Raw genomic sequence first — 25,648 nt, 5'->3', positions numbered from 1 at the left:
GCTAACATTCTAACCATTGCATCGTATTCTTCAGTTCTCCAGAAGACAACAGAATTAGTTTTCTTAACAATTTTGCAAGCAACAGTGCAGCTACAACATTGCATGGGGCACTTTCTTTTCCGTGGTCATGAATAGAACTGATACTATATAAACATCCATACAAGCAGTGGACTTACAGGGGAAGGTGTGCAGAAACATATACCTACTCACTAGTATTTTCCCCCCTCAAGCACTATTTATTGACTTGGGCCTGGAGATGGAGTTAATCTACATGCTGAAAATGTTTTATTTCAGTAGCTAGGAATTGTTATAATGCCGTAGGCTTTTCTTTCAATTTTGAATATAGAGAAAACAACACTTTTAACCTTAACGTTTTCAATATATGCAGTCTCTCACTGAAAGAATTGATAATTTTGGTTTTCACCAATCGACCTTGGAATGTTCATTGTTGCTGCTACTGTTCTTGTAGTAAGATAGTCTTTTGTCATATGGATTTGTCTTTAAATCTTGAGACAGGTGGATTGACAAGGCGCATTAATGCAACACAAGAATCTTGAATGCAGTGCAGTGCAAAATATATTGACTTTAATTTTTTAAATTATCTCAAAACCTCTTAAATTATTTTTAAACAAGAGTTGCAAGATAAGCTTTCCACGCCCATGTACAGCACTCAAATCATTCATGTTTTGTATCTCATTTTCAATCTAAAAGGTTGACAAAGCTGTTCACAGCATTTAAATTTTTAACAAAGATTAAGACTATAAATAACAAATAGCTTGGTATCACTAAATACAGTAAAGAAACAACTGATGCATAACAGCTTATACCCCACCACAGGCTTGAAAAAAAATCCTACTAACAATTTGCCTTTTACATTAGTTCTTTTTTTCCTTTTTAGCCAAAGGTGCTCTGGATCCTGTTAACTCCCTGAGGATATCAATGGAAACAAAATAAGATCAAATCCCTCCCGAAAGCTCTAGAAATTCTATGCAATTGCTTACTTTACTTTTTCTTATTGTTCCAGTAATGGCATGTGGAATGGGCCAATGGGTTATTGGGGAGGGATGACGATTTTTGATAATCCCAGTAGTGATATGCAATTGTTGGATTGCCTCTATTATATAGAAAAGAATAATTCTGATGAATCAGCCCGAAGACCATTTCATGCAACTTGGTGGATTTAGGAAATTTAACAGAGTGGAAAGGCAGTGGTTCTCTCACACTATTGTTCTGTAGGAACTGGTGTGAAAGATAACCTGCCATGGATTCTGAATGTCTCAAATAGTCATTGCCTAAATCTCCCGGAGATTGTCCAGAGTGCATTTCATTGACATGTCCTTTAGATTAGAAAACCAGAAAGGTCTGCTATTCCATTGTAATATCCCTATACGGTGGCAAGAATCGTGGCATCTTACAGGGTGTGAAGATGCTTCCCCAGGTTTTATTGATATCATGAGAGGTCTGTTGATTGCATCTCTCTTGTGACTTGTCAGACCGAGCTATCTTCAGGAAAATGCTCAGACTCCTGGGCCACGAAACTTTGCATGTTGTAATAATGCACACCTTAGCTCAGTGGAATATCCTGAAGTTCAACTATGTTTCAGAGGAACAATTCACTTGAACAAAACAAGGACAGCTCTCTTATTTGATTAATAGTATACATGCTGTTTGCGTGATTTATTTACTGTTATTCATTTACCAAATAATTTTAAGAAATGGAATTTCTCAGTATGCTTTCCAGATTTTCCCCCTTAGGTAACTCCCTCGCCCCCATTCTTCACTACCTCAATTGTAGGCCTGTAGTAGAAGTACTTACTTTGTGGCTTTCTTTCCCAAGGACAATTTCGCTGGCTATACTTCAAAAAACTGATTAGAGTACAGTAGTTCTGATTTCAGTGGGTGTCTAAATTTAGAGATTGAAGTATCTGCTTTGTGGCTTTGTTACTTTTCCCCCCCATTGTTTTGTTACATTAAAACACATTTTCCCTTTTTAAGCTAGTCTGAAGAGTAGAAAGCCAACATATGTATTTCATTTATCTGTTAATTTAAAAAAGTCAATTATAATGCAACTTCTTTGTCATCACTATAGGATGAGCAGTAACTTAAAACTGTAAACTGGAGAATGTTTTCATACTTGGAAATAAACAGAGAAGAAAAACCCATTGTTTGGTTTTGGAGCTATAGCTCCAAATAACAGCAACAACAAAAAAAACAGTTACACTTAATGCAGATTGAAATAATTTTATTTAAGTAAATACTTTCATTTGACCATACTTTGTTAATAAATTGTCATTACTATATTTATATAAATAGCAAAACTGGAAGCTTTGCAATGTTGGTATCTAAATATAGGTTGATTAAGCTGCAATCCAGACCATACTGAATTGTCTCATTTTTCCTCTTTGAGATGATAGATATGTGAAAAGTATTAGTGTATGGAAACAGGAGTAATGACCGTTTTACACATGCACCTTTAGCACTTTTGCTTGTGAATATTATATCATTCAATCTCTTTATCCTCACAAATTTGAATCCTTAGCATGCTTTCTATTATTATTATTTGCATCCAATGGGGAAGATTCCAGTTACTTCCAGTTTTAAAGAAACCATATTTTCTTCTGTAAATTACACTTTAATTCTTGTTAGCGAAAATGAGCCACGATCTTCTTCTTCTTCTTTTCTTCAGCGTTTGTCTCGCGCTCTGGCGAGGTCCGCTAATGTCCTTGAGTACTGCTTCCACGCCTCTCTGTCTGCCACGTATGTCGGGTCTGCCTTCGCGATCTCTAGATCGGCCTTGATCGTGTCCATCCAGCGTTGCTTAGGTCTACCACGCGGTCTCGCTCCTCCGACAATCACCTTCATCGCAGATGAAGCCGCGATCACATTTCTTTAAATTCCAACTACACTGGGAATTATATCTTACTTAAAATTAAAAGCAGTTGCTGATACCACTATGAAGTAGTGAGGGGTGTATAAGAATACATTACCCATGGTGCTTCCCAATGTAGAGGAACTAAGAATTCCTTTTAAATTTGAGCTGTGTGAGTTCTAATTTGTGGAATCGGTTCACATTTTTCCCTGCATCTCTTCAAATAGTTTTTTCCTCTGATAGAGAACACGCCCCCTCTTTTTTTCTCCTTAATTCTGCAATTTCTAATGTAGTAAAAGGGAGAAATTTATTACAGGACTATAAATATATTAACACCTTATTTAAATTAATTGAAATGTAAATAACCTCAAATGTAGTTAATAATTGTGTTCCTTTATTGCTCTGTGTGCTCATGAAAGTCTAGGCATGATAACTCTTGAAAATACACACTTCTTTGCCACACCAATATTAATGGTGCCTATGCAAGTTGAAGAAAGTTTTTGATTTGTGTAATCACTTCTTTATCTCATGGGCAACAGGAGGAGGAATATCATAGAACTGTGTTTCACTTTAACCTATACTTGTTAACTAAAGACAATTATTATTTAATATGGTACTACCTTATTTTCTATAAAAAAACATGTAGTTTAAATATTCTGGTTCTTAGGAGCCAGCTACAAACCCTGGGTTGATTTATTAGTCAGGTGAATGCATTTTATATCACAATGTCTGATTCGCATGTAAAAAGAAACCAGGCATGTTCTGAATTATTTTTTTTATTCCAATTTATTTGTATGCCCAAAGTTGCATTATGGCTGAGAATGGGTCTTGTGTCAGCTTGATGCTCTTTCAGATCAATGTATGTATGTGTGAGCACCCAAAATTATTTTTCATCCAGCAATTTAGGGATACATGCATTATCATCCAGTAATGTTTGCTGTAGAACACTTTCAAGAATGCCTTGTGAAAAAGTAAGCTAGTGCAGGGGTCCCCAACTATGATCAGCACTGTGGCATGCCGGAAACTGGGCTGTGCAAAGAAGCGAAGCCCCATCTGCGGGATGCAGGCAGCACACAAAACTACGCCCCCCCACCCCCAATCTCCGGTCCATGGAAAAACCTCACTCCACAGAACTGGTCCCTGGTGCCCAAAAGTTTTGGGATCGCTAAGCTAGTGTAATGATACGGGTGGGACTTTATTTTAGGATTCCTTGATATGGCTATTCTGTACTTAGCTGTGAGTTTTGTAAATGGCAGACTCAATTTAATTAGTGTTTTGAACTTGTCTTCCTTAGGTACTGGTGGAATGAGCGTTGCATGTGTTTTGAAGAGAAAAGCAGTGCTCTGGCAGGACTCTTTCAGCCCCCACCTGAAACAGCACAGTCAAGATACAGCTAATCCCAACATGCCTGTTGTTTTGACATCTGGAACAGGGTCCCAGGCTCAGACACAGCCAGCTGCAAATCAAGCCCTTGCAGCAGGGACCCACTCCAGCCCTGTTCCTGGATCCATAGGGGTTGCAGGTCGCTCCCAGGACGACGCAATGGTGGATTACTTCTTTCAGAGGCAGCATGGTGAGCAGCTTGGGGGAGGCGGAAGTGGTGGAGGCAGCTATAATAACAGCAAACATCGGTGGCCTACTGGGGATAACATTCATGCTGAACATCAGGTAAAAAGTTAAATATTTCAGAACTGAACAAATGAGCTAAGCGGGCCTTATGGTAGTTGCATGCAGTGAATGTTATGAAATTTCTGTGTATCTAATTGATCATGTTTCCTTCTCTTGCTTCTTGCATTTCCAAACTGAAATTCTTTTGCTCAGGGTACAGCAACATGAGATTCCAAATGCCTTTTGATTCAAATCAGAATATTCATCAATAGTTTCAAGCTAGTTTAATTTGCTTTTTGTATCACAATTGGGGTGTGTGCACAATGCTTTCTTCTTTTCCTCACCCTTTTCTTTCCTTTATCAGATGTGCTGCTATTGTTTAATATATTTGATACATTTATGAAAGTTCTTAAAGCATCACTGGCAAAAGGTGTTTAATGTTTTATATTGGTGGAATGTTTATAGTTTGCTGCTTGTTTAGTCCCATATCTAATGGGACTGGGGAAGCACAATTAAAAACCAAACATTCCTGGGACATTCATTTCCATCCGCCCTCCTGCTGCTGCTAGTAAATATTTTTAAGTAAGCTGAATTTTATTACTTATCCAATAACCAGGGAATTTTAAAAAACAACAACTGTCAAATTAAATTTAAAACAGCAATTTGGTCACCCAAGCAAAGCCTTTCTTTTTGTATGTGCTTTTCATATATTATTTCAGAAACTAAATTATATGGATCCAGTAATTATATTCCCCTGAATCGTCTGTCAAAAGCCATTGAAATGGGAGTGTGTTTTCACCAGCTCTTTTCTTTTGAGCCAAATGGAAGAAGGGTGATCGTGGTGATTTATAATGTAGGCAGGAAATAGCTGCTATATGCCTTTGTTCTATGCGCTTGGAATGCTGTGTAGCAATTCACTATATTGTATTCATATCTAGAAGGCTGTGGGGAGTAATGGGAATTTAGAAGACAGGGTGGGACTGTGTTTATTTTTTATGTGTTGATGTTAATTTAAATGTTATGATTTTCATAACTTTCAGTTCTTTTTTTTTTTTAGCATGTTGGCATTCTTAAATTGTTTAAAAGTGAACATTTAAAACCAATCTCATTAAACATTTTTTTTAAAAAGCCTCCCTAAATTAATAAGGATCTTGAACAGATTCAGTCTCTAAGAATATGATGTTTGGATCAGAGTTGAATGTCCAATTCTTAACATTTTTGTCCTTCTAGGAACCAGTCCCCCCCTTTAAAAATTGACAAAGAGTAAGAGGACCTGTGAAGTGTAACCATGTTTTGAGAAAAACATTTTCTCTTGATGAAATTTACTCTGTGGATTTAATCTTATACATAAAGAGAATATGCATAATAAATCATTGCTGTCTTCTTGTGAAAATGAATTGTGCAATTTAGTAGTCAATTTCTCAGTATTTTTGTAGCAGATATGTATTATATTATATATATATATATATATATATATATATATATATATATATATATATATATATATATATATATATATATATATATATATATATATATAATATATAATAATAAATTTATATAAATTGCTTTTTGTATCCAGATTTCAAGCTCTAACTTGATACCTTCTCAGGCTTCTGTACTGCTTAGCTTCCTACCATGTAAGGCTCTTCTCATGGAAGACTTCAGTTAGCACATTACTTTGAAACAATGTTATTTTTTAAAAAAATGTATTCCATATGAACGACAGTGACAATGAACATACTGAAATAATTGTTTCTGAAGCGTCATTAAAATTCATACATGATTGGTAAAGTTAACATTGCAGCAGCTGAGGATGCCAGATGAAATAAGAGTCCTGACACACTTTCTAAAAAAGGATAAAAGCCATGAGATAATCTGCTGTCTCTTTAAGAGCTTGGGAATTAGCACGATTCTTAATAGGATAAACCTTTATGCATGACCTCAACCAAAATTTTAATGAGCTGGGATAAAACTATTATCTAGCATGTGGCACAGTACTGTTTAGATAATAGTATATGTCACAAAATCTGTGTGGTCTGCCTTTCTGCCTGTCCTCTTTTGAGAGGACTTTCCTGGCCATAGGCTGGTTCTTCCTATAGATCAGGGGTTCAAACTTGCGGCGTCAACAGTGGCGTCACATGACGTATCGCGGCTTTCCCCCTTTCGCTAAACTGGGCATGGGCATGGCCAGCACATGATACATCCGGCCCGCGAACTAGACAGCCCTGTTATAGATCATGCAAGGCCTTTCATACCAGCCAGGGGTGGGATATACTACCAGTTCTGCCCGGCTCTATAGAACCAGTAGCTCTGAAGAGCAGCAACCACCGAACCGATTCTGTGTTTGCTGCTGTTTGGCCCAACCGCCCGCCCGGGCTCTTACCTGTCCTGTTTATTTCCTGTTTTTTCAACCTCAGCTGCTTTGCACAGCACAGCTGAGGTTGAAAAAGCAGTAAAAAAGTGGCTTTTCAAATGCTGCGCATCTGTGCGCAGTGCTTTTCAGCTGTCTGGGCGGCACAGCCTAAGGCTTTTCTACACGTGCGCGCAGCAAACTGGTAGTAACACTGAACCGGTAGTAACACCGGTTGAATCCCACCCCTGATACCAGCCCTCTTTCAAGATTTTCTAATAACCGTTATGGATATTAATTTTTTTAAAGCATTCGGCTGTGCTTATGACTGAAACAAAGCTCAGGTTCTGCTTTGAGAATCTAATTGGAAAATGATCTACATTATGTTCTGGTTGCTTTAAATGTAGGAATCCGTTGTAAGTGAAATGCCTATCTCCTGGATTGTAGAATACAGTGGTACCTCGTTACTCAATATAAATTGGTTCCAGGAGGCATGAGGAGTACCAAGAACGAGGAGTATCAAATAGATTTTTCCCATAAGGAATAAGTTAGTGAGTCACAAGGCAGCTGCCACTGACAAGTTCTAGCTTGTGCATTGAGTACCCAACAAACGAGCACCAGGACAAAATTTCCACACCAGAATGCGTCGAGTACCAAGTTCAATAAGTTTCAAAGCAGTGCCAAGGTGCCACACGTGTTTCCTTTCCTCAGGATGGGTTAGAAACAGAAAACGGTTGCAAGTGTTTATGAAACACAGTTACATTTTCATGAAAGATACTAAATTTTTTTTTAAAAAGCCTGATGTGGAAATTCATATATCAAACCTTTACTTATTTAAAGCCTGAATTGCTTGTGGTGCACAGTATCCTCGGACAGTACACAAATTAAACTTCTTAAGATTGGATATGTCATCAGCTATTTTAGCTCGGTGCATTGTGTATAGACTATGGAAATTAATTTTTTTTTTTAGATATGGTCCTTCTGAAATTACTTCTGATGTGTAAAGTCATTCTGTATCCTGTTAAGGAGAGCCGATTGTTTTGTTTCTAAACCAGTTTTTATTTAGTGTCCGGTAGCTGTGCCATAATTTAGATGAGGGTAAATCCACAGCATAGATTCACTGTGGAAGAAAAATAGGGTTTTTATAGCGTTTCATAATGCAGCCCTAGGTATGTCAACTCAGTTAAATCCAATTGACTGTGTGGAAGGACATTGGAATCTAAGCAGAAGGTCCGAAGCTCTTATTCATTCACTAATTACCCATACTGACTAGATGGGAATTATGGGTCAGCATTCCTGAAAGACACTAGATTGGGAAAGAGTCTTTTAAGCTTACAAAACTTAATCCAAGAAAGTTTTCTACATCCACAGGCGGGACAATAAAGAGGACAAGGGTAAGGATTTAATAAATGCCTTTACCAACATATGGTTGGAAAGAGTAACTGCAAATTAATCCAATAAAATAAACTCTGAATCTATTGAACAAATATGAACACACAAAGAGCCAACAAAAGAATGCAACAATGTAATATAACCATGTTAATAAATAATAAAACAAGCTTATTTATTTGCCTTCATTCATAATAAAATAACCACACAGTGATTTTTTAAAACTATTCTAGGGTAGGACTGAATATATTTAAAACAGATGCAACCTACAACTTTCTGTTAAATACAATTAGGGTGAAACAACCAGACCCCACACTAATTCACTGATCAAATAAAAGGAAAAAAAAACTATTTCAAACCGTCATATTTCCACAGGGGGAAAGGGGATGGTTGCAGAGTTAACAGCATCAGGTCCCTAAAGACGCAGAATCTGGAGGCAGTGCCCGTGGCAGGAGGAACCAAAAACATAAAGGAAGACAGACGGAAGGGATTATGTGATTGGAGGGCTGTAAACACAAGTAGCAGGAAATTGTGAAAGTGACGTGGAAGGTCCAACAGTGTCAAAATATCACTGTTCTGTACAGGTAGTCCTTCACTTACAACAGTTCATTTAGTGACCGAAGTTACAGCGGCACCGAGATACGTATGACAGTTTTTCACAGTTATGACTTTTGCAGCCTCCCCATGATCATGTGATCAAAATTCGGATGCTTGGTCACTGGTTCATATTTATGACCTTGGCTGTGTCCCAAGGTGTCATGTGATCAACTTTTGCCACCTTCTGAGAAGCCAAGACCTAACATAAGATTCATTTAACAACTGTGGCAAGAAGGTGGGGCAAAACTCATTTAAGAACAGAAATTTTGGGCTCAATTGTGAATGTGGGTAGAGGACTATCTGTACTAGGATCATGGGGCAGGGAGAGGGATCAGGAACAGCTGTTAGGAGACAGCTACAGTGGATAACCTAGACAGTCATGACATATTTACATTTATATTTTACACACACACCCTTTACAAATAAGTCAAGGCGGCAAACATATCCTATTTTCCCAGAACAACAACCCTGTGGAGTATTTTGGGCTGAGAGAGAGAGAGAGAGTGCCTGGCCCAAGGTCCTGCATAAATAAGGCTTCATTGGAAACCCCCAATCCCCCAAATAGATATGATGTAAAAATTAACAAGCCCAAAAATCAGTAAATAGGCACAAAGTCAGCTGATTATCCCAGTGCTTTTGGGATCTTTTTTTAAAAATGATGTTTTTCAATTGTCTGGTAGAGAATTGGCGAATTTGGAGACAGTATTTGAGCTTTGTTAATTTTTAATTTACAGTACTTTCTTTTTCTCATTATTTGTCTCCCTGTCTCTGATTTTTCTTGGAAAAGTTTATGAGACGCACGTTTTTTGCTTTTCACACAAAACAAAATAATTTTTTTCCAGCTTTTTTTTGGTAGTTTCCTAATTCTATTTTTGGCAGATGTTTTTAGCTGTTGCTATCCAACAGTTTAGTAACTTCCAGCTTTCATAAGCAGTGTTTTACATTTTTAAAGATGTTTGGTTTGGTTAATCTTAATGTTTGCAGCTGTAGTTTTCTTTTAATTAATGATCAATCATACAAGCCTTCAAACAAGTGTTCTATCTAATTGTGTAGCTGGGGGCTTAATCAGTTAACAAAAACACCCAGTGACTATTGCTGAAATCAGCAGTCTGAAGATAATATACTAGTTCCTTGCACTTAAGATTTACCATATAAAATTGGACATGTGCTACATTTAAAATTGATTTGAGGGTTGGGGTTTTTTTCTTCAAAATCCTCTTAAAAGTTTAAAGAAGTTGAATGGCTTGACATAAATTTGAAATATTATCAATTTTGATTTCTTTCATTTTTGCCTTGAGAAAGTTATATATTCTGGTAATGTTTTTTTTAAAGGAACAAAGGCTTAAGCTGTTGTACAGATAACATAATTTTGCCCCAATTATTTAGTAGTAATCTCAAAGCAAGAATGATGACAATATTTTGATTAGCACTAGCTAACGTAAAACAATGAGCTAGTTTGTGCTAATACTTATAATTTAGCAGCCCCTTGACAAAGGAAAGAGGAAAATAATGAATCATATTTTACATGTCAGTTTTTTAAAAAAATTATACCTTAAATAGAACTTGATTTGACAAATGAAGCACACACAACATGGATGGGGTTCTGCTTAAGCCTCTATTTTCCTCTGTTGTTTCTCCCAGAAGGACACTGCAGCTGTCTTTCTGTAGAAAGGGTAGAATTGTTTGAAGCTGATTGGGAAATTATCTCTCAGTTGTCCTGAGAGAAATATCAGGACTGTAATCCTTAAAATTGGATACTATCATTAGCCCTATTTAGGGATAGAGCATACTGCTAGTCCTTGAGTTACAACAATTCATTTAGTGACCGCTCAAAGTTACAATGGCATTGAAAAATGTGACTTACGACCGTTTTTCACAGTTACAACCTTTGCAGCATCCCCACGGTCACCTGATCAAAACTCAGGCGCTTGGCAACTGGTTCCTGTTTTTGACAGCTTGCAATTTCCCAGGGTCACGTGATTCCCCCTTTGCGACCTTCTGACAAGCAAAGTCAATAGGGGAGCCAGATTCACTTAACAACTGGGCTACTAACTTATCAACTGCAGCGATTCACTTTACAGATGAGGCAAGAAAGGTCGTAAAATGGGGCAAAAGTCACTTAACAAATGTCTCGCTTAGCAATGGAAATTTTGGGCTCCACTGTGGTTGTAAGTCGAGGACTACCCGTGCGGTAATTGAGCCTGCCCGTTACTGTGGGAAATTGTGACACTTGTGAATGGGGTCAGTCATGTGACCGACCCGATTTCATGACTTTTCATGTGGCTGTTGTTCAGCGCAATTGGGCATCATGTTTTAGGCAAAGCTGTAGCCGACTGTGCTGAACAACAGCCATGTAAAACTGGAAGTCATGGTGTCAAAAATGACATAAAACACACTCATGTGACTGCAGGACATAAATGCTGTGTTTCTTAGCATCCAAAATGCAGCCACATGACTGCGGAACTTTGGAATGCCCCGAAATGCCCCCTTTTCAGGTAGGTCGTAACTTTGAACAGTTGGCAAGCAACTGCCGTAAATCCAGGACTACCGTATATGCCGGCGTATAAGACGACCCGGCGTATAAGACGACCCCCCAACATTTCCACTCAAAATATAGTTTGTTATATACTCGCCCCCTCTTCCGCACGCCTTCCACTTTTGCACTTTTTTTTTTTTTTTTGAGGCACTTTTGCGCACCGTGAAACGAATCCCGTGAAGCCGAAAGGAGCAGCCAGCCTTCTCCCAGCTCCCAAGGAAACGAGGCTCGCACCGCCCGGGCTCCGCTGAGGTATCCGGCTGGGGCTGTCAGGAGTTGTTACTGCTGGCGCGGCTCCAGTCCAGCGTTGCCTCGGGAAGGAAAGGCAAAAAGGAAGAGCCGCGGCGCGCTTTGCAATGGCAGCAGCGGCTCCTGGTTTTGCCTTTCCCTTCCCGAGGCAACGCGGACTGGAGCCGCGAGCCGCGCCAGCGGTAACAACTCCTGACAGCCCCAGCCGGATACCTCAGCGGAGCTCGGCGTGCGAGCCTCGCTTCCTGGGAGCTGGGATAAGGCTGGCTGCTCCTTCGGCTTCACGGGATCGCTTCCACGGTGCAAAAATGCCTCAGCTGCAGAGCAGCCGCAGTGCTTCCCAATTACTATTTGCCGGCGTATAAGGCGACCCGGCATATAAGACGACCCCCCCAATTGGAGGCATCTTTTTCAGGGCAAAAAAGTCGTCTTATACGCCGGCAAATACGGTACCTGTATCTGTATTGGAAGAATTTCAAGAACACAAAGTTGCACAATATTTTACTGTTCTGATGTCAATCAGAATATACGAACAAAAGCTCTTTGGAACTATTGCTCTAGTCAAGTTAGATTATTATGGTATTGTATATACCATTTGTGAAATGGTTGTGAGAAACTGCATGGACATGTTCATGTCGCAACTTGGAATCAAGACTGATTGAAAGTAGCACCCAGAAACACAAAATATTAATGTATGTGCACGCCCGAGGAACAAATAACTACACATGTGAAATTTGATGTTATCTAAGACAATCAGGACATCTTTAATGTCATATGAATTTCATAGTCTCTTTGTTTTAGCATGACTCAAACTGTTTTTAGGGGACTTGCAGACTTAAGATACAGATTGCATTTCAACAAAACACTTATTTTGAGCCCTTTTCTCTAGGAGGAATCGAGGGGAAGGAAGCTTTTTATGCTTTCCCCTTCTCGTTCTTCTCCCTGTTTGGGGAATTAATATAAGTAAGATTAGAGTAATTCTTGACACCCAAGCAACTTAATTTATTTGCTAATTTATATGAGGAAATTTTGGATGTTTCCACTTGTGAGTTGTTCCACAGAATGCCGAGGCGTAGATACAATTATTGTAAACTTTGCTTAATGCTGCTAACATTCATATGGATGTTTTGTCCTGAATGTAAACAGTTTAATTAGTCATATGGACTTTGTATATTTTTAGGCATTATTCTTTCAATAACACAACAATCCCCATTGGCATTCTTCAGTCTCAAGAGACTATGGTATCGTGCTCTGAAAAGAGGTCCTAAAACAGCATCTAGTGTGGCTAAAATGACCAATTCGAGAGTGGCATCCCTTCCACACTGAGGACAGATACGGTCTGTCCCCTGTCCAGCCCCTGGATTTCACTGGTTCCGGGACTGCCTCTTGGCCTCAGCCTGCCGAACCGAGTGTCTCTTCTTCAAATCGAAGAAGGCCATGCTGCATCTTTAGCCTCCAAGCTGAGCGATCAGAGATCAAGGTTTCCCAGCTGTTGATTTCCATTCCCAAGGCCCTTTGATCCTACTTGCAGATATCCTTATATCGCAGCTGTGGTCTCTCTCTTGGGCACTTTCCCTGCGCTAATTCTCCATACAGGAGGTCTTTTGGAATCCGCCCATCAGCCATCCTCACGACATGCACAAGCCAGCGAAAAGCCAAAGTGTAAACAATTTCATTAGTCATATGGATTTTGTATATTTTTAAGCATAATTCTTTCAGTAACACAACAATAATATGTATCCATTGCTACCAGTTCAGAGGGCAGCTTGTAGAGGGAAAGCAGAAGAAGACAATCATGTTGCCTTTTTTTAGCTGAAATTCAGGAGAGATTTCATTAGATATAATTTCATATAAGAAAAAATTAGTACAGTTGATAATTATGGTTTTCTAATTACTACATGTGATCCAGCGTCTCTTTAGGTGTAGTCATAAGTTTCTATTTTTCAAGAAACGTTTTGAGATTTGTGAACTTTAATACGTGTGTGTGTGTGTGTGTGTGTGTGTGTGTGTAATATTTTATAAATGTGAACGTTTTCTTTAGTTATCTTAGTTCTAAATGCATTTTATTTTATGTTGGCTAACCATCTCTCTGTTTCAATAAATCTAAATGTTTTGCTTACCATAACTGATAATCAAACATTTGCTTTTTTTTTTTGCAGCTGTAATTTTAAATATACTGTTATGCAAATTAAATACCAATGATTATGTTTCAGTTGCTTAAAACTCTGCTTTATATCTTCTAGTTCTTCAGGGTTTCTTACCTAAGTTTCTCTTGCCTCTATAATAGGTTCGATCAATGGATGAATTAAATCATGATTTTCAAGCACTTGCTTTGGAAGGAAGGGCGATGGGGGAGGTAAGTAGGTTATTCTCTTGATCTTCCTCCAGTAAAGCCAGTGCTCTTCCTTGTTTCCATATGACAAATGACCTGATTTAGGCTTCATTTTAGAGATGGAACTAGAGATGAAGCTCTTGGCACTGCTTATAGAAATATCTTTTGCCAGATGTTGTATTAGTAATACTTTATTGATTAGCCATTAAGCCAAAACAGAATACAGACTATGAAACACAGAACAATAATTAAAATAAATTCACAATAGAATAAAAGAAATAAGTACTGTAAAAGAAAATGCAAATCAAATTTCCATGTCACCTTACAATTTACCTCCAATTAGAGCCATGTACGCAGTTCTCGGCTGTACTGTTTTATTCAAGTATAAAGCCACATTATATGTAGTTTTTGGGTTCTGACTGCACATGAAATCTATTGTTTTAATATAAGAATCCCAATAGGCCATTCATCTAATGTGCAGTCGAAGTTACTGATTTTCTCTCTTTCTTATACTATTGACATTCAGATAAAATATCTGTTATGTCTTCTGTCTCTGGGGCTCCTCAAATATAAGCACGTTCATTATAAGGGATTTGCCTAAGTCTTCCTTATTTAACGATTGTGTCCAGCTGCTCAAATCTTGCTTGAGTAAAAAGCCCCCTAAGGTGTTTGACATTTCTGTACTTAAATACTTGGCGATTTGAAAGGTGTGTTTATAGCGGCTCATCCATTTCAATGTGCCATCCATCCAAATGTTACATTTTCTCCCCTTTCTGTAAAAGGACTGCATATTTTACAAACCTACATTTATGACCTTATAGAATAGGTTTCCTATTTATTTTTAATTCCTCATAGTAGGTTGTGTGATGCTGTGAAGATACTGTTGGCTGTAAAACTAAATGATATTCTTTGTTGTTTAGTTCTGAAGACAGAAGCATTAGTCAACCCAAATTTATCACATAACCTGTTGTGTATGAACTTAGCAAATTGTGGTTCATTCAGTAAACTATGGTTAAGCAAATTGTACGTGTGTGTGAACAAATCTTTCAGACTAGGGATCCCCAAAACCCTGGGTTATGAAGTGGTACCAATCCACCGTCCGTTGGGAACCGGGCTGCGCAAGTGGTGGGTGCATGTGTGAAATTTCATTTGCGCAGGTATGGGAACTAGTTTGTGCGTAATTCCCTCTGCCATCACTGCAACTGCCAGTCCATGGAGCCAGAAAGATTGAAGATTGCTGTTTTAGACTGTAGCCTCTGCCATCTCCGACTGTTGGTCCTTCTTTGAGGAGCTTATTGGAGTTTTAGTCCAAAACATTTGGAAGTAGCCAGATTGCATAGGACTAGCCATGTTCATGTATATATTCTTCACTCCATGTATGAGTATTGGCTTTAAAAATGTGCTTTTTATCGTATCAAACCTCATATGAGTTCAATATTATGTACTTGAACTAGTAGTGGCTTTTTCACATATTAAGGGAATAGAAAAGAGAAAAGCCTCCACCTTTCCCTTTATTATCTACTGGTTTGTCCATGTGTGAAATGAAAAAGTAAGAAATTGAACCTGGACATATAGATTCCTGAAATATATATTACTGGGTAGCTATTCCTTTCTAGAGGAGTGGTTTTGGGGGGAAAAGACTTTAAAGCTTTCCTTTGAGTCCTAAATCTCATTGTTTTGCTGTGTGAAAAATTCAGCGGGCGTAAATCCTTGGAAAAGAGAATCAAGGCAGTGGGGAAAGAGGTGCTTTATCATTTAGTAATGGCTGTAGTTTGATCTGGTGTCCAAATAATAATAAAGGAGGGATACAAATAAATAAACTGAAGTGTCATTTAATTTTATTATATGGAATAGAACATGTTCATTGGACTTATTATAGAAGTGAACAGTCTCTCTTATAGCAACCTCTCAAGGGAAACCAGCCAAAGTCCAGCTAAATCAGTTTTGAGTGCACTCTCCTCATGATTTCCACAGAGACTTGTCAGTATTACAGTACTTGAAATTTCCACGATGCTCAGACCAGTTTTATGGCCAAAGTTGTGGTGTTGCAGCATCTCTGCAGTCCCATGATGGTGGTTTCCAGTGTTCCCTGCCAGCTTCCCACAAGCAAAGTCAATAGTGGAGCTGGCAGGAAGTCAGAAGCTGCTCCTGCTTCCACTGGTTTTTTTGCCCACCTGTGAGCTGTTTAAGTAACTAAATATTGACTTATCATTGAAGTTTGTTTGCCGCTATAATTAACACTATAATCCACAGGCTGGAGAACGTAGTTTTGTGTCCTGCCTGGATCCTGCGTGTGCGTGGATGGGGCTTCAACCGCTTGCGCAGCCTGGTTACTAGTGGGCCATGAGCCGTGGCCTGGTGCTGGTCTGCAGCCCGGAGATTGGGGGTTCCTGCCTTAGAGTGTTTCTCCATAGGCCCATGTAGAAATGGCTGGAGTCATGTTCCCATGTATACCTTCCACATAGAGTAGAAAGCACAAGTAACATGGCCTTTGAAGGTTCTAAAATCTTCCGTCCAGCATTGCTTTGGATAGTGAGATGGTGTTCTGACCCACGCTCTTTTCTGACAAATCAAACATAATCCAAAAAGAACAGAATCCTTGTAATGCTTTTACAAAATAATTAGCTGTGATAAGCACAAGCCTTGCCAAACTATGCAAGACTTGCCAAAAGATAACAGACAAGAAATAATTTGCAAAATAAGAATCTTCAAATACAAACTCAGGATACTGGAATGTCCACGAGGCTGGAGTTTCAAAATGTCTTTGCCTTCTGCAAAGAAAGTTAGTTTCACAGCTGGCTTTTATCTTCTTGAAGGAGGGGCCATTACCTTGCAGCCTTACTCCCGAGTCGCCTGTGCTGTTGCAGCTGCTCTTTCCTACGAGCAACCCTGCACGCACACGCACTTGGCACAGGCTCCTCGGGAACCTCCTCATCGCTGCTGCCAGCCCCTACAATCTCTGAAGGCAGCAGTCCACTCCCCAATGGTCCTGGCCCCTCATCTGAATCCTTGCTCTCCTCAGCCGTCCACACCTGCTGCTGGCTAACCACAACAGATGGGCAGTATATAAATTTACTAAATAATGAAATAAAAATAAAAGAAGAGAAGTAGGCTACTTGAAGCTCTTTGTATTATGCTATTGAAACTTTTAAAACCATTTTTGAATTTTGCCTGCAAGCAGATTGCCAAAAGCACCAAATTGCCATACGCCTTAGCTACATGAAATCCAAAGACAGCTGCTGTAAAACTAAGTAGAAAGTTGGCCAATAAATTATGTTATTTGCTCTTGGATTCAAGAGGATAAGATAGACTTTTGATCAATACAGTATTAAGAAATGGAGGTGGGTTCAATCTGCTTCTCTGCAGACTGTTTTTAAAATTCCTTATTTGTTTTGTAAAGCAGTCTGGGCCATAAGGGAGACTGAATTAGGGAGAGGTTTCCTTATCCCAACTAACAGATAAAGGATTGGCTTTCCTTTGAGGCATCTCCACCCAGCCTTTTTTTTATGCGCCTTGCCCTGTAAAAACAAAGTTAAATGCTGATAAGAAACAGCTATGCCTAGCACTAGCAGGTCTGACCTTCAGTCAGTTTCTGTAGTTTATGGCTGCATGATGAACTGTTCCTCAAGACATGGTAGAAGAAAAGGGCTTTGGGGGGGGGGGGAGGCAGTTATCTTTCTCTTATGAAAGAATGTGTTCCAGAGTTGTCAAGTTACCAATTACTGAAGAAATTCCTTATCACAGGAGCCCTTATTACTTTTCCCCCTCCCAAATATTTCTACTCACTCCACCTTAAAATCTGGTCATGTGGATCTCAAAAGAAAATCTTTCCAATACAGGAAATGATGAGCACAGAATTTATTGTAATAATACGTGGCTGTTGCGTGGGCTACTTGGTGAACTTACGAAGGAAAATATGTTAGCTTGCGTGGACTAAAATGATAACAGGGAAAGTTCTGAATGAAAGCAGAAGTGAGGTTTGCGCCAAGAGTCAACCAGAATATTGGAGAACACAGTTTATTTTTGTAAATAGCCCTAATCTTAAATCTCCAATTTTGCTCTTTCTTTGCATGCAAACCAAAAATTAAATGCTCAGTAGGATAGTGGGAGAGGTAGTCCTACACATCTGGAAGTTGAAAAGTGTAAAATATCAACCGAATGGGATTTATGGCTTGTTTCCAGAAATGCCATGATTCCTCACACATGATTTTGGCTCATTTTTAATAGGTTTGGCAGTGACAAGAGTCAGATGGACCAAGATAGGTACAGATTAATTTATCTGCAGTATGGTACAGTTTGTTCATGGCAAACCACAAATTTCCACAGTTTCAGTAGCAGTTTATTTTAATTAAACCTTGGAACCTACCTGAGATGGCTCTTGGTTTTGAAACACTTCAATCAGACAGAGGTTGTCGGTGATTGGTGACCTGGGCTATATGGATAGCATATCTAGTGCTGAGGCTGCCCTAACCATTTGCAGTATTTGTGAAGATTCTACCCATATTTATTTTTCCAAGCATAAATTCTACAAACAAAAATGGTGATGAAAAGGTACCATATTTGTGGTTTGTTTGGGCATTTTGCCAGTACAGAGAGGAAAATAATAGCCATTGCAAGGGTGTTTATTTTTTTCAGGCCATTTCATCTTCGGTATTTGAAGTTTGGATTAATTAAACTTAATTAAATCTGTTTACATAGAAAGCCAAGAATCTTGAGTTATTAGCAACTTAGTAACTTTGTTCTTGCAAAGATTGTCTTAAGGAGAAGTCTTCACTAAGTTCACTAAAACCACATTGTGTATTCTCCTATGAGAGTTAAGTTGTTTTTTTAACTGGAAAGCAGAAAGATGACAAAATGTTGAAGTACAGAGCATTCTCTATTTAGTCGTCTGGTAATTTCATTTCCTAATCAGCCTTGGGTTTTCATTATTACATTTTTAAAAAAATCTCTTATCTGTTCACCTGAGCCTGCTAATTTCCCTCACATTGCTGGAGCTGTTTTGGCTTCATATGGCTGGTGTTCAAAGAACTGAGATTGCTGTAAGTGTAAATCGTGGTGCTATCCACACAAAGAAAATTGTACAATTCTGTTCTGACTAAGGCTTCTTGAGACATTAACAAACACGCATTAGTCTCAAAAACCTCTTATTTTATTTCAACGGCTGTGAATTATCGTCATTCACAGCCTGTAATGAGTCTCAAACAGTTTGTAAATAGTCCCACAGAACTCTGCCAAAGTCCTTTGGGATAAGTCTGATAAGCACGCACCTTTATCTTCCTTGAAATGCTGCCAATAACTCAATTGCCAATTAGTTGTACAAGGCCAAACAGAGCACAAATTCAACATGGAAGCTTCAGGTTTCAAACCGACCGAACAAAGTTGCTTCCTGCAAAGGTTCCTGTCCCTTTGCTCCTCCTTTATGTCTCATGGGAGGGCCAATCACCTCCAAGCCTTACTCCCCAGTCGCCCCTTTTGCCTTAACTGTTCTTGCCTTCTGCAGCTCTGTGCATGCGAACACTGGGAGCAGGCTCCCCTTGTTCCTCTGCCTCACTGATGTCGGATTCTGGAGGATCTGAAGTCAGCACATAACTCCCAGCTGCCCTGGCCCCATCTCTGTATCAGATGCAGGACCCTCGTCCGAGTTCTCCCCAGACTCCTGGACTGACCCATGTTCCTCCCCACTGTCCGACTCTGCTGCCAGCTCTGCAGGCTGCGGGCAACCATTTGAAGTTGTGACAGTACTGAATGAGGAGACTTACAATTGGTCCTTGTACAATTGGTCCCCTGTTGCACCATCCTCTCATTCACATGATTGTGATTTGGGCACTTGGCAAACTAGTTTGAAATTGAAACGGCCCCTTGGTCATGTGATCGCCATTTTCAACCTTCACTGCCAGCTTCTAACAAGCAAAATCAACCAGGAAGGGCAGCAGAAGCTGGCAAACAGCAATCAGGTGATAATGAGCATGTGGGATTCACTTAGTGGTAGCCACTGGAATTATCCCACTTTATGACCACATCAGTTTGTGATGAAGTTTCCAGTCTCTATCACTGTTATTAATAAGCAAGGACTACCTACAGTCTAAGCCCTTTCTCTAGAGAGGATCTTAAAGGTGCCAATGCTGTTTTATGCTGTACGATTCTGTCTCTCTTAGTCCACTTAATTAATGTTAACTTCATTTTCACTTACCTTTGTCAGTAGTTTGGGACCTTTTTTTAATGTAGGTGGGACAGTGTGAAGTAGTATGCAAACTATATTGAAAATTAAGCCAAAAGCATCCTGAGCTTCGGGGGTGTTGCCCTCATCAATAAAGTTGCCAATTTTATTCCTTAGGCTGAAAGTGAGGTTAAACACTCAGCTTCCTTATATATATAAATCATTATAAAAATAAGTTAATGACAGAAAGAAGAAAAACAAGGGTCTTGGCTCTTTTCAGAAATATATGAATATTTCACAAATAAATACAAAAATAAATACAAGTATTTATTAATTTATAAATACAAATATATAAATACAAGTAAATCTTAAGGCTATACTAACAATATCTTCATTTAAAACCAAGAACCCCCCAAAATCTGAAGGATTGTATTATAGAGCTTTAATTGGCTAGCTTGGTTTCACATGCAGATGTATAAATGAAGCTTTGATGTTGACCTTTGTAAGATCCTGAATAATAACAATAAAGCAAGTTTACTTAATGAGAGCATTTGAGAACATAATAGGGCAAAAAGAATAGACATTTTATCTGGATTACAGGACAAAGCTTTTTTTTTTTCTGTTTGCCAAACGGATTGTCTCTCTCAAAAGAGTATAAGAATGGGATTTACCACCAGCTAGGCTCATTTACAAAATATTCTGGCAAGTCTGTGTAAAATATTTTAACTGTAGTTTACATTAATATAGCAGTGGTAAAGTGTAAAACTCTTGGGACCAGGGTCCTTCTTTGTACAAGAATAAGCACCCAGGCACCTAAGGGAAACTACTTGGTTCTCTGTAGAACGGGGCCGTCGGGGGTCCAGTCTACCGCGTTGCTTGGCGCCGCTTTTTGTAAAAGTGCCGGGGCTTTTCGGTGGCTCACGGGCCCTGGATGGTCGCGCCCGCCGTGTGCGGGCGGCTAAGGTTGGGGATCCTGCTTAGAGACTAAAAGGGAAGTTGTCACAGGGCTGCTGGTTTTTCTATTGGTAATTTGGAATAGGAGAGTGACGTTTTATTTTTAAAAGGGTGTTTATGAAAAAAGATATGTATGAATGGTGGCTTGAAATAAAGCTACAGTTTAAAATGAAAAAGTGACCTCATCAATTGAAATCTACTAACCAACCAGGGAAAACCATGAGATTGGTAGTAACAAGTCCTATTTCTCATAAATCATGTAGATTTATCCCTAAGCCAGATTTGCTCTAGTGGTTAAGGCACCAGCCTAGAAAGCAGGAGACTGCGTTCTCGTCCTGCCTTAGGCATGAAAGCCGGTTGGGTGACTTTGGGCCAGTCACACTCTCTCTCAGCCCAACCCACCTGATGAGGTTGTTGTTTGGGGGAAAATAGGAGGAAGAAGGAGCATTAAGTAGGTTTGCCACTTTGAGTTAGGGGGGGGGGGGGGGGGGGGGGGGGGGGGGGGGGGGGGGGGGGGGGGGGGGGGGGGGGGGGGGGTGGGGGGGGTGGGGCCCGGGGGCCGCGCGGGTGGGGGCGGGCGGGGGGGGGGGGGGGCCTTTTGGTTGGGCGGGGGGGGGGGGGGGGGGGGGGGGGGGGGGGGGGGGGGGGGGGGGGGGGGGGGGGGGGGGTTTTTTTTTGGGGGGGGTTTTTTACCCCCGTTTACAAAAATAAAAAAGACAGGATTAGAAAATCTAAAAAAAAATAAAAAATCCATACACCTACGTTCATTGAAGAATAAAATATTAACTTGCTGAATGTGTATAATAGAATGTTTTCAGCTTAGGTTTTAAACTTTGACTGATTACATACATTACATTTCATAAATGTATAATGTATGCTGATACTCAGTAAAAGACACTGCTCATACATCTGAATTGCTACATAATCCCCAAATGCTTGACTTTCAATATCACCATTGTACATGCTATTCCATCCGTCACTCTGCACCATAAAATTCTTACACCAATGTTTCTTAACCTCAGTGGCTTAGAGGTGTGTGGACTTCAACACCCAGAATTCCCCAGCCAGCGTACTGGAAAACATTCTATACTGGTTACTCTTGCTTAGGAGGCTTACAAGACCAGCATTAGATCGGACTGCTGTTATCTGTGTGCGGGGGCTGGGGCTGGGGCTGCCCTTCTAAAGCAGACTTACCCATAACAGGGACCCTGAATAACAAGAATAAGATGCCAAAAAACTTGGCAAAGCCCCAGATTTTGCAAAATGTAAAGAGATACAAAAAACTTTTAAGAAAGAAAACCAAAGCAAAAACAAGACATGCCATGTGGACTTGTGCCTTGTACCTCCATAATGTTGAATAATGGGAGGGGAAATATGGAAGGTTTATGGGATAAATAGACTGGCTAATCATGAAATGTCACTTGGTTGGCCAAACTCCTGAATGGGAAGACGCCACAGTATAATATTATGTACCATGTTTAATTAATTATAGTATAATATTATGTACTGTGTTTAATTAATTATAAAATTTCAAATAAGCGACAGGAATGGTTTCCATACTCTCCTAGTTTCTCGGTTCCTAGAATATGAGAAATTTGTTGGATTCGCAAGTGCATTGAGTCATAGTTTGCTTTAGCCCCGTTTCCTTGGATGAATCCTAACAACAAAGTTGATATATTACATTGCTACGAAACACAGATTTATGCATCACAGTAACCCTAAGTAGGTAAGGTTCATTACACTCTTCACTCCATTCTTCCACCTTGATTTAATATGCCAACAGGTCTGAAATAAAATATTATAGTTTCATGTCATTTACTAGGAGTGAGAGCTTTCCTGGTTTATTGTAAGCTGCTAAACTATATTTTAACCTATAGAGAATTGAACGTGTCCAGGGAGTAAGAGAAAGAAGGCAGCTGTCAGGCAGGCAAGATATTGAGAAATTCCATGTTGCTTAAAACTTTACCACTTCCTGCATCGTGGCTGTGTTTGGCCTTTTAATTGTTCATTCTAGTATGAGTATGTCGTTATATAATCATGTCATTACTATATGTAAATACTGGCATGTAAACATGACTCTTTGGCCTTAAATTAGTTGTATGCTCTTGTGCACTTATTTATACATTCCATTTTAGAAAGCATTTCCTCACTAACTGCCATAACTGTTTTTGTTGTAGTTGTTGAAGAGTTTCCTAATTGTACCTCTCTCCCCTGCTACTTAACTTTGTTCCACCCAACTCTGCCTTAACTTTATTATTGCCCAATTAAAGCCTATCAGTCATCGAAACTTTTGTAAAAGGTGAAGCGAAAGATATTGCCAGGCCTGCCTTAGACCTGCCCAACAAAATGAATTATTTTGGTGATTTATTGGACATGTTGCTCAAGAGTGCCTGCCTTCTCTTTGTAATCCAAGGGAGTATTGCTGCCCCCTTCCTTGCAGGAAGGGAATTGAGCCCAAAATGTGTGTGGTTAAGAGATTTGTTAAGTGAGTTTTGTTCATTTTACGGCCTTCCACAGTTGTTAAGCGAAGCCTGGCAGTTGTTAAGTTTGTACCACGGTGGTTAAGTGAATGTGGCTTCCCCATTGACCCTGCTTGTCAGAAGAAGGTCGCGAAAGGGGATCATGTGACCCTGGGAAACTGCCACTGTCATCAACATGAGCCAGCTGCCAAGCATCTCAATTTTGATCACGTGATCATGGGGATGCGGCAATGGTTGTAAATGCGAAAAATGGTCAGAAGTGGCTTTTTTCCCCAGTGCTGTCGTATCTTTGAATGGTTGCTAAGCGAACCCTTGTCAGTTGAGGACTACCTGTAATGATTTTTTTTTCTGTCCAAAATTTCTCTTCCTCTTCCAAGCCCCTCCCCCCTTACCTTGCTTTGAAATACTGAATGGCAGGCACACCTGACCCCAATACCCTCCAGTTGAGTTGAAAGGGCAACTTCAGAAGTCCCGGCAAGCACACCTTTCTGGGAGGAAGTTGCAGCCCTAACATACTTAGGAAATCTGCCTTATGTGTTAGCTACATGAGGAAGAGCAACAAGAGAGATGAGAACTTGGTATTATTCTAAAGCTTCTGTCTTTGTCCTAGTGTCCCATGTCCTTTTTACATAACAGTATTCCTGCTTTTCCTTTACAGCAGCTTTTGCCAGGGAAAAAATTTTGGGAATCTGATGATTCAAGCAAAGATGGACCAAAAGGAATATTTTTGGGTGATCAGTGGAGAGACAGCGCTTGGGGGACATCAGGTATTTTGAATGACCATGATTGTAAATAATTCTGGACAATCTGTGTTATTTCTCTTTTAAAACTAGTCTTCTCTTCCTCTTGTTCCCTTAAACTACTTTAGAACATTTAGTTAAAAGTATTTAAAACTGTCCATAACAGCCAATTAGTGTAAAAGTAAGTATAATTTTATTGGTTAAGGGAATAATACAGGATAGTGAATTATCTTGGGTACACTTTTTAAGGAAGTAGAAAAGAAAGTCAGGGCGGTCTGCGGCCATTGAAGGATGGAGTTAATTTCTTTGCGCTGTTAAAAGACTAAAATTCCTTAAAGGCAGAATGAAAAGCCTTTGTACACGGGGTGGTATTTTTATCTGGAATGCATTTCGGAAATTACATTGCACCACCTTGGAACAGTATATTGCTTCCAGTTTATTTCAGCCACAATTCAGAGTGCTGGTTGTGACTCTGAAAGCCCTAAATAATTTATGACTAGAATATCTGAAACAGCCTGTTCTTTTATTTGGGGCTGATGATCATTTAACATCAATGCTAGAGGCCCTCAAGAGCCAAGGTTGATGGATACTGTTGATAGCAGCACCTGGCTATGGAACACTCTGTCAAGAGGGAAAAATTTAGCTCCTTCCCGTCTCTGTTTTACATGAACAGTAAATCCTTCCCTGTATTATTTTACATGAAACGATGTGGAATGTTCGTCATAGATGAATGTTAGTATTACTCTTAACTTTTTACTCTGTAGGACAATGTCTCCTGACCTTAGGTTTCCTGCTTCATTTTAGTAGGTAGTTTCAATTGAACATTATCCTTGGTGACTTTTAGACAAAAAAATGGTTGAATTGATAAAAATTAATGAGTAGATATTAGGGCATGAAGAATAAAGTGGGAAATAATCATAACGTTGCAGACCCCAAATATTCTGCTGGTAATAAATTTCCCTTTTGAGAAATTGTAACCTGTGACTATTGTGGTTATTTGTGTCGCAGATCATTCTGTTTCCCAACCAATCATGGTTCAGAGAAGACCTGGTCAAGGTTTTCACGTGAATAATGAAGTTAATTCAGTGCTGTCTCCACGATCGGAAAGTGGTGGGCTTGGCGTTAGCATGGTAGAATATGTGTTGAGTTCATCCCCTGGGGACTCCTGTCTCAGAAAAGGAGGATTTGTAAGTAACACTACGGCATTTCTATTTCTAAATCACTGATCTCTTTGGCATATACCCTGATGTAGCGTCACCGTATTTGGAACAATTTTGTATTGATCATCATCTTAATACCCCCCAAATTATGTTGACATAAGGTTAAAATTAAATAGAACTGAATTAAAATAGTGGTTAAACTTGGGAGTGCTGTGCAGATTATT

The 25,648-nt window shown here is 39.4% G+C and overlaps 1 protein-coding gene across 29 annotated transcripts in view; it reads left to right on the top strand.

The window, feature by feature from the left end:
* The window catches only part of PUM1 (pumilio RNA binding family member 1), a 52,857-nt gene that overhangs the window by 3,354 nt on the left and 23,855 nt on the right, over positions 1-25,648 (top strand). For 17 of the 29 annotated variants that reach the window (XM_087970809.1, XM_026679433.2, XM_026679434.2 and 14 more), the window contains exons 2-5: positions 4,164-4,537; positions 13,889-13,957; positions 24,183-24,291; positions 25,273-25,451. In XM_087970809.1, coding sequence (XP_087826935.1) covers positions 4,175-4,537; positions 13,889-13,957; positions 24,183-24,291; positions 25,273-25,451 — 720 coding nt within the window. In that variant the 5' untranslated portion in view covers positions 4,164-4,174. Of the gene's footprint in view, positions 1-4,163; positions 4,538-13,888; positions 13,958-24,182; positions 24,292-25,272; positions 25,452-25,648 lie in introns of those variants that run through there. The other 12 variants (XM_087970808.1, XM_026679431.2, XM_087970813.1 and 9 more) reach the window with 4 other exon arrangements.

This window comes from Notechis scutatus, chromosome 8 (genome assembly GCF_049901735.1).
Source record: "Notechis scutatus isolate UNSWTSFEM ecotype Mainland chromosome 8, rNotScu1.2, whole genome shotgun sequence".
NCBI classification, from domain to species: Eukaryota; Metazoa; Chordata; class Lepidosauria; order Squamata; family Elapidae; genus Notechis; species Notechis scutatus.
Note: the sequence above shows the minus strand (reverse complement) of the source record. Positions and strands in the feature narration are given on the sequence as shown.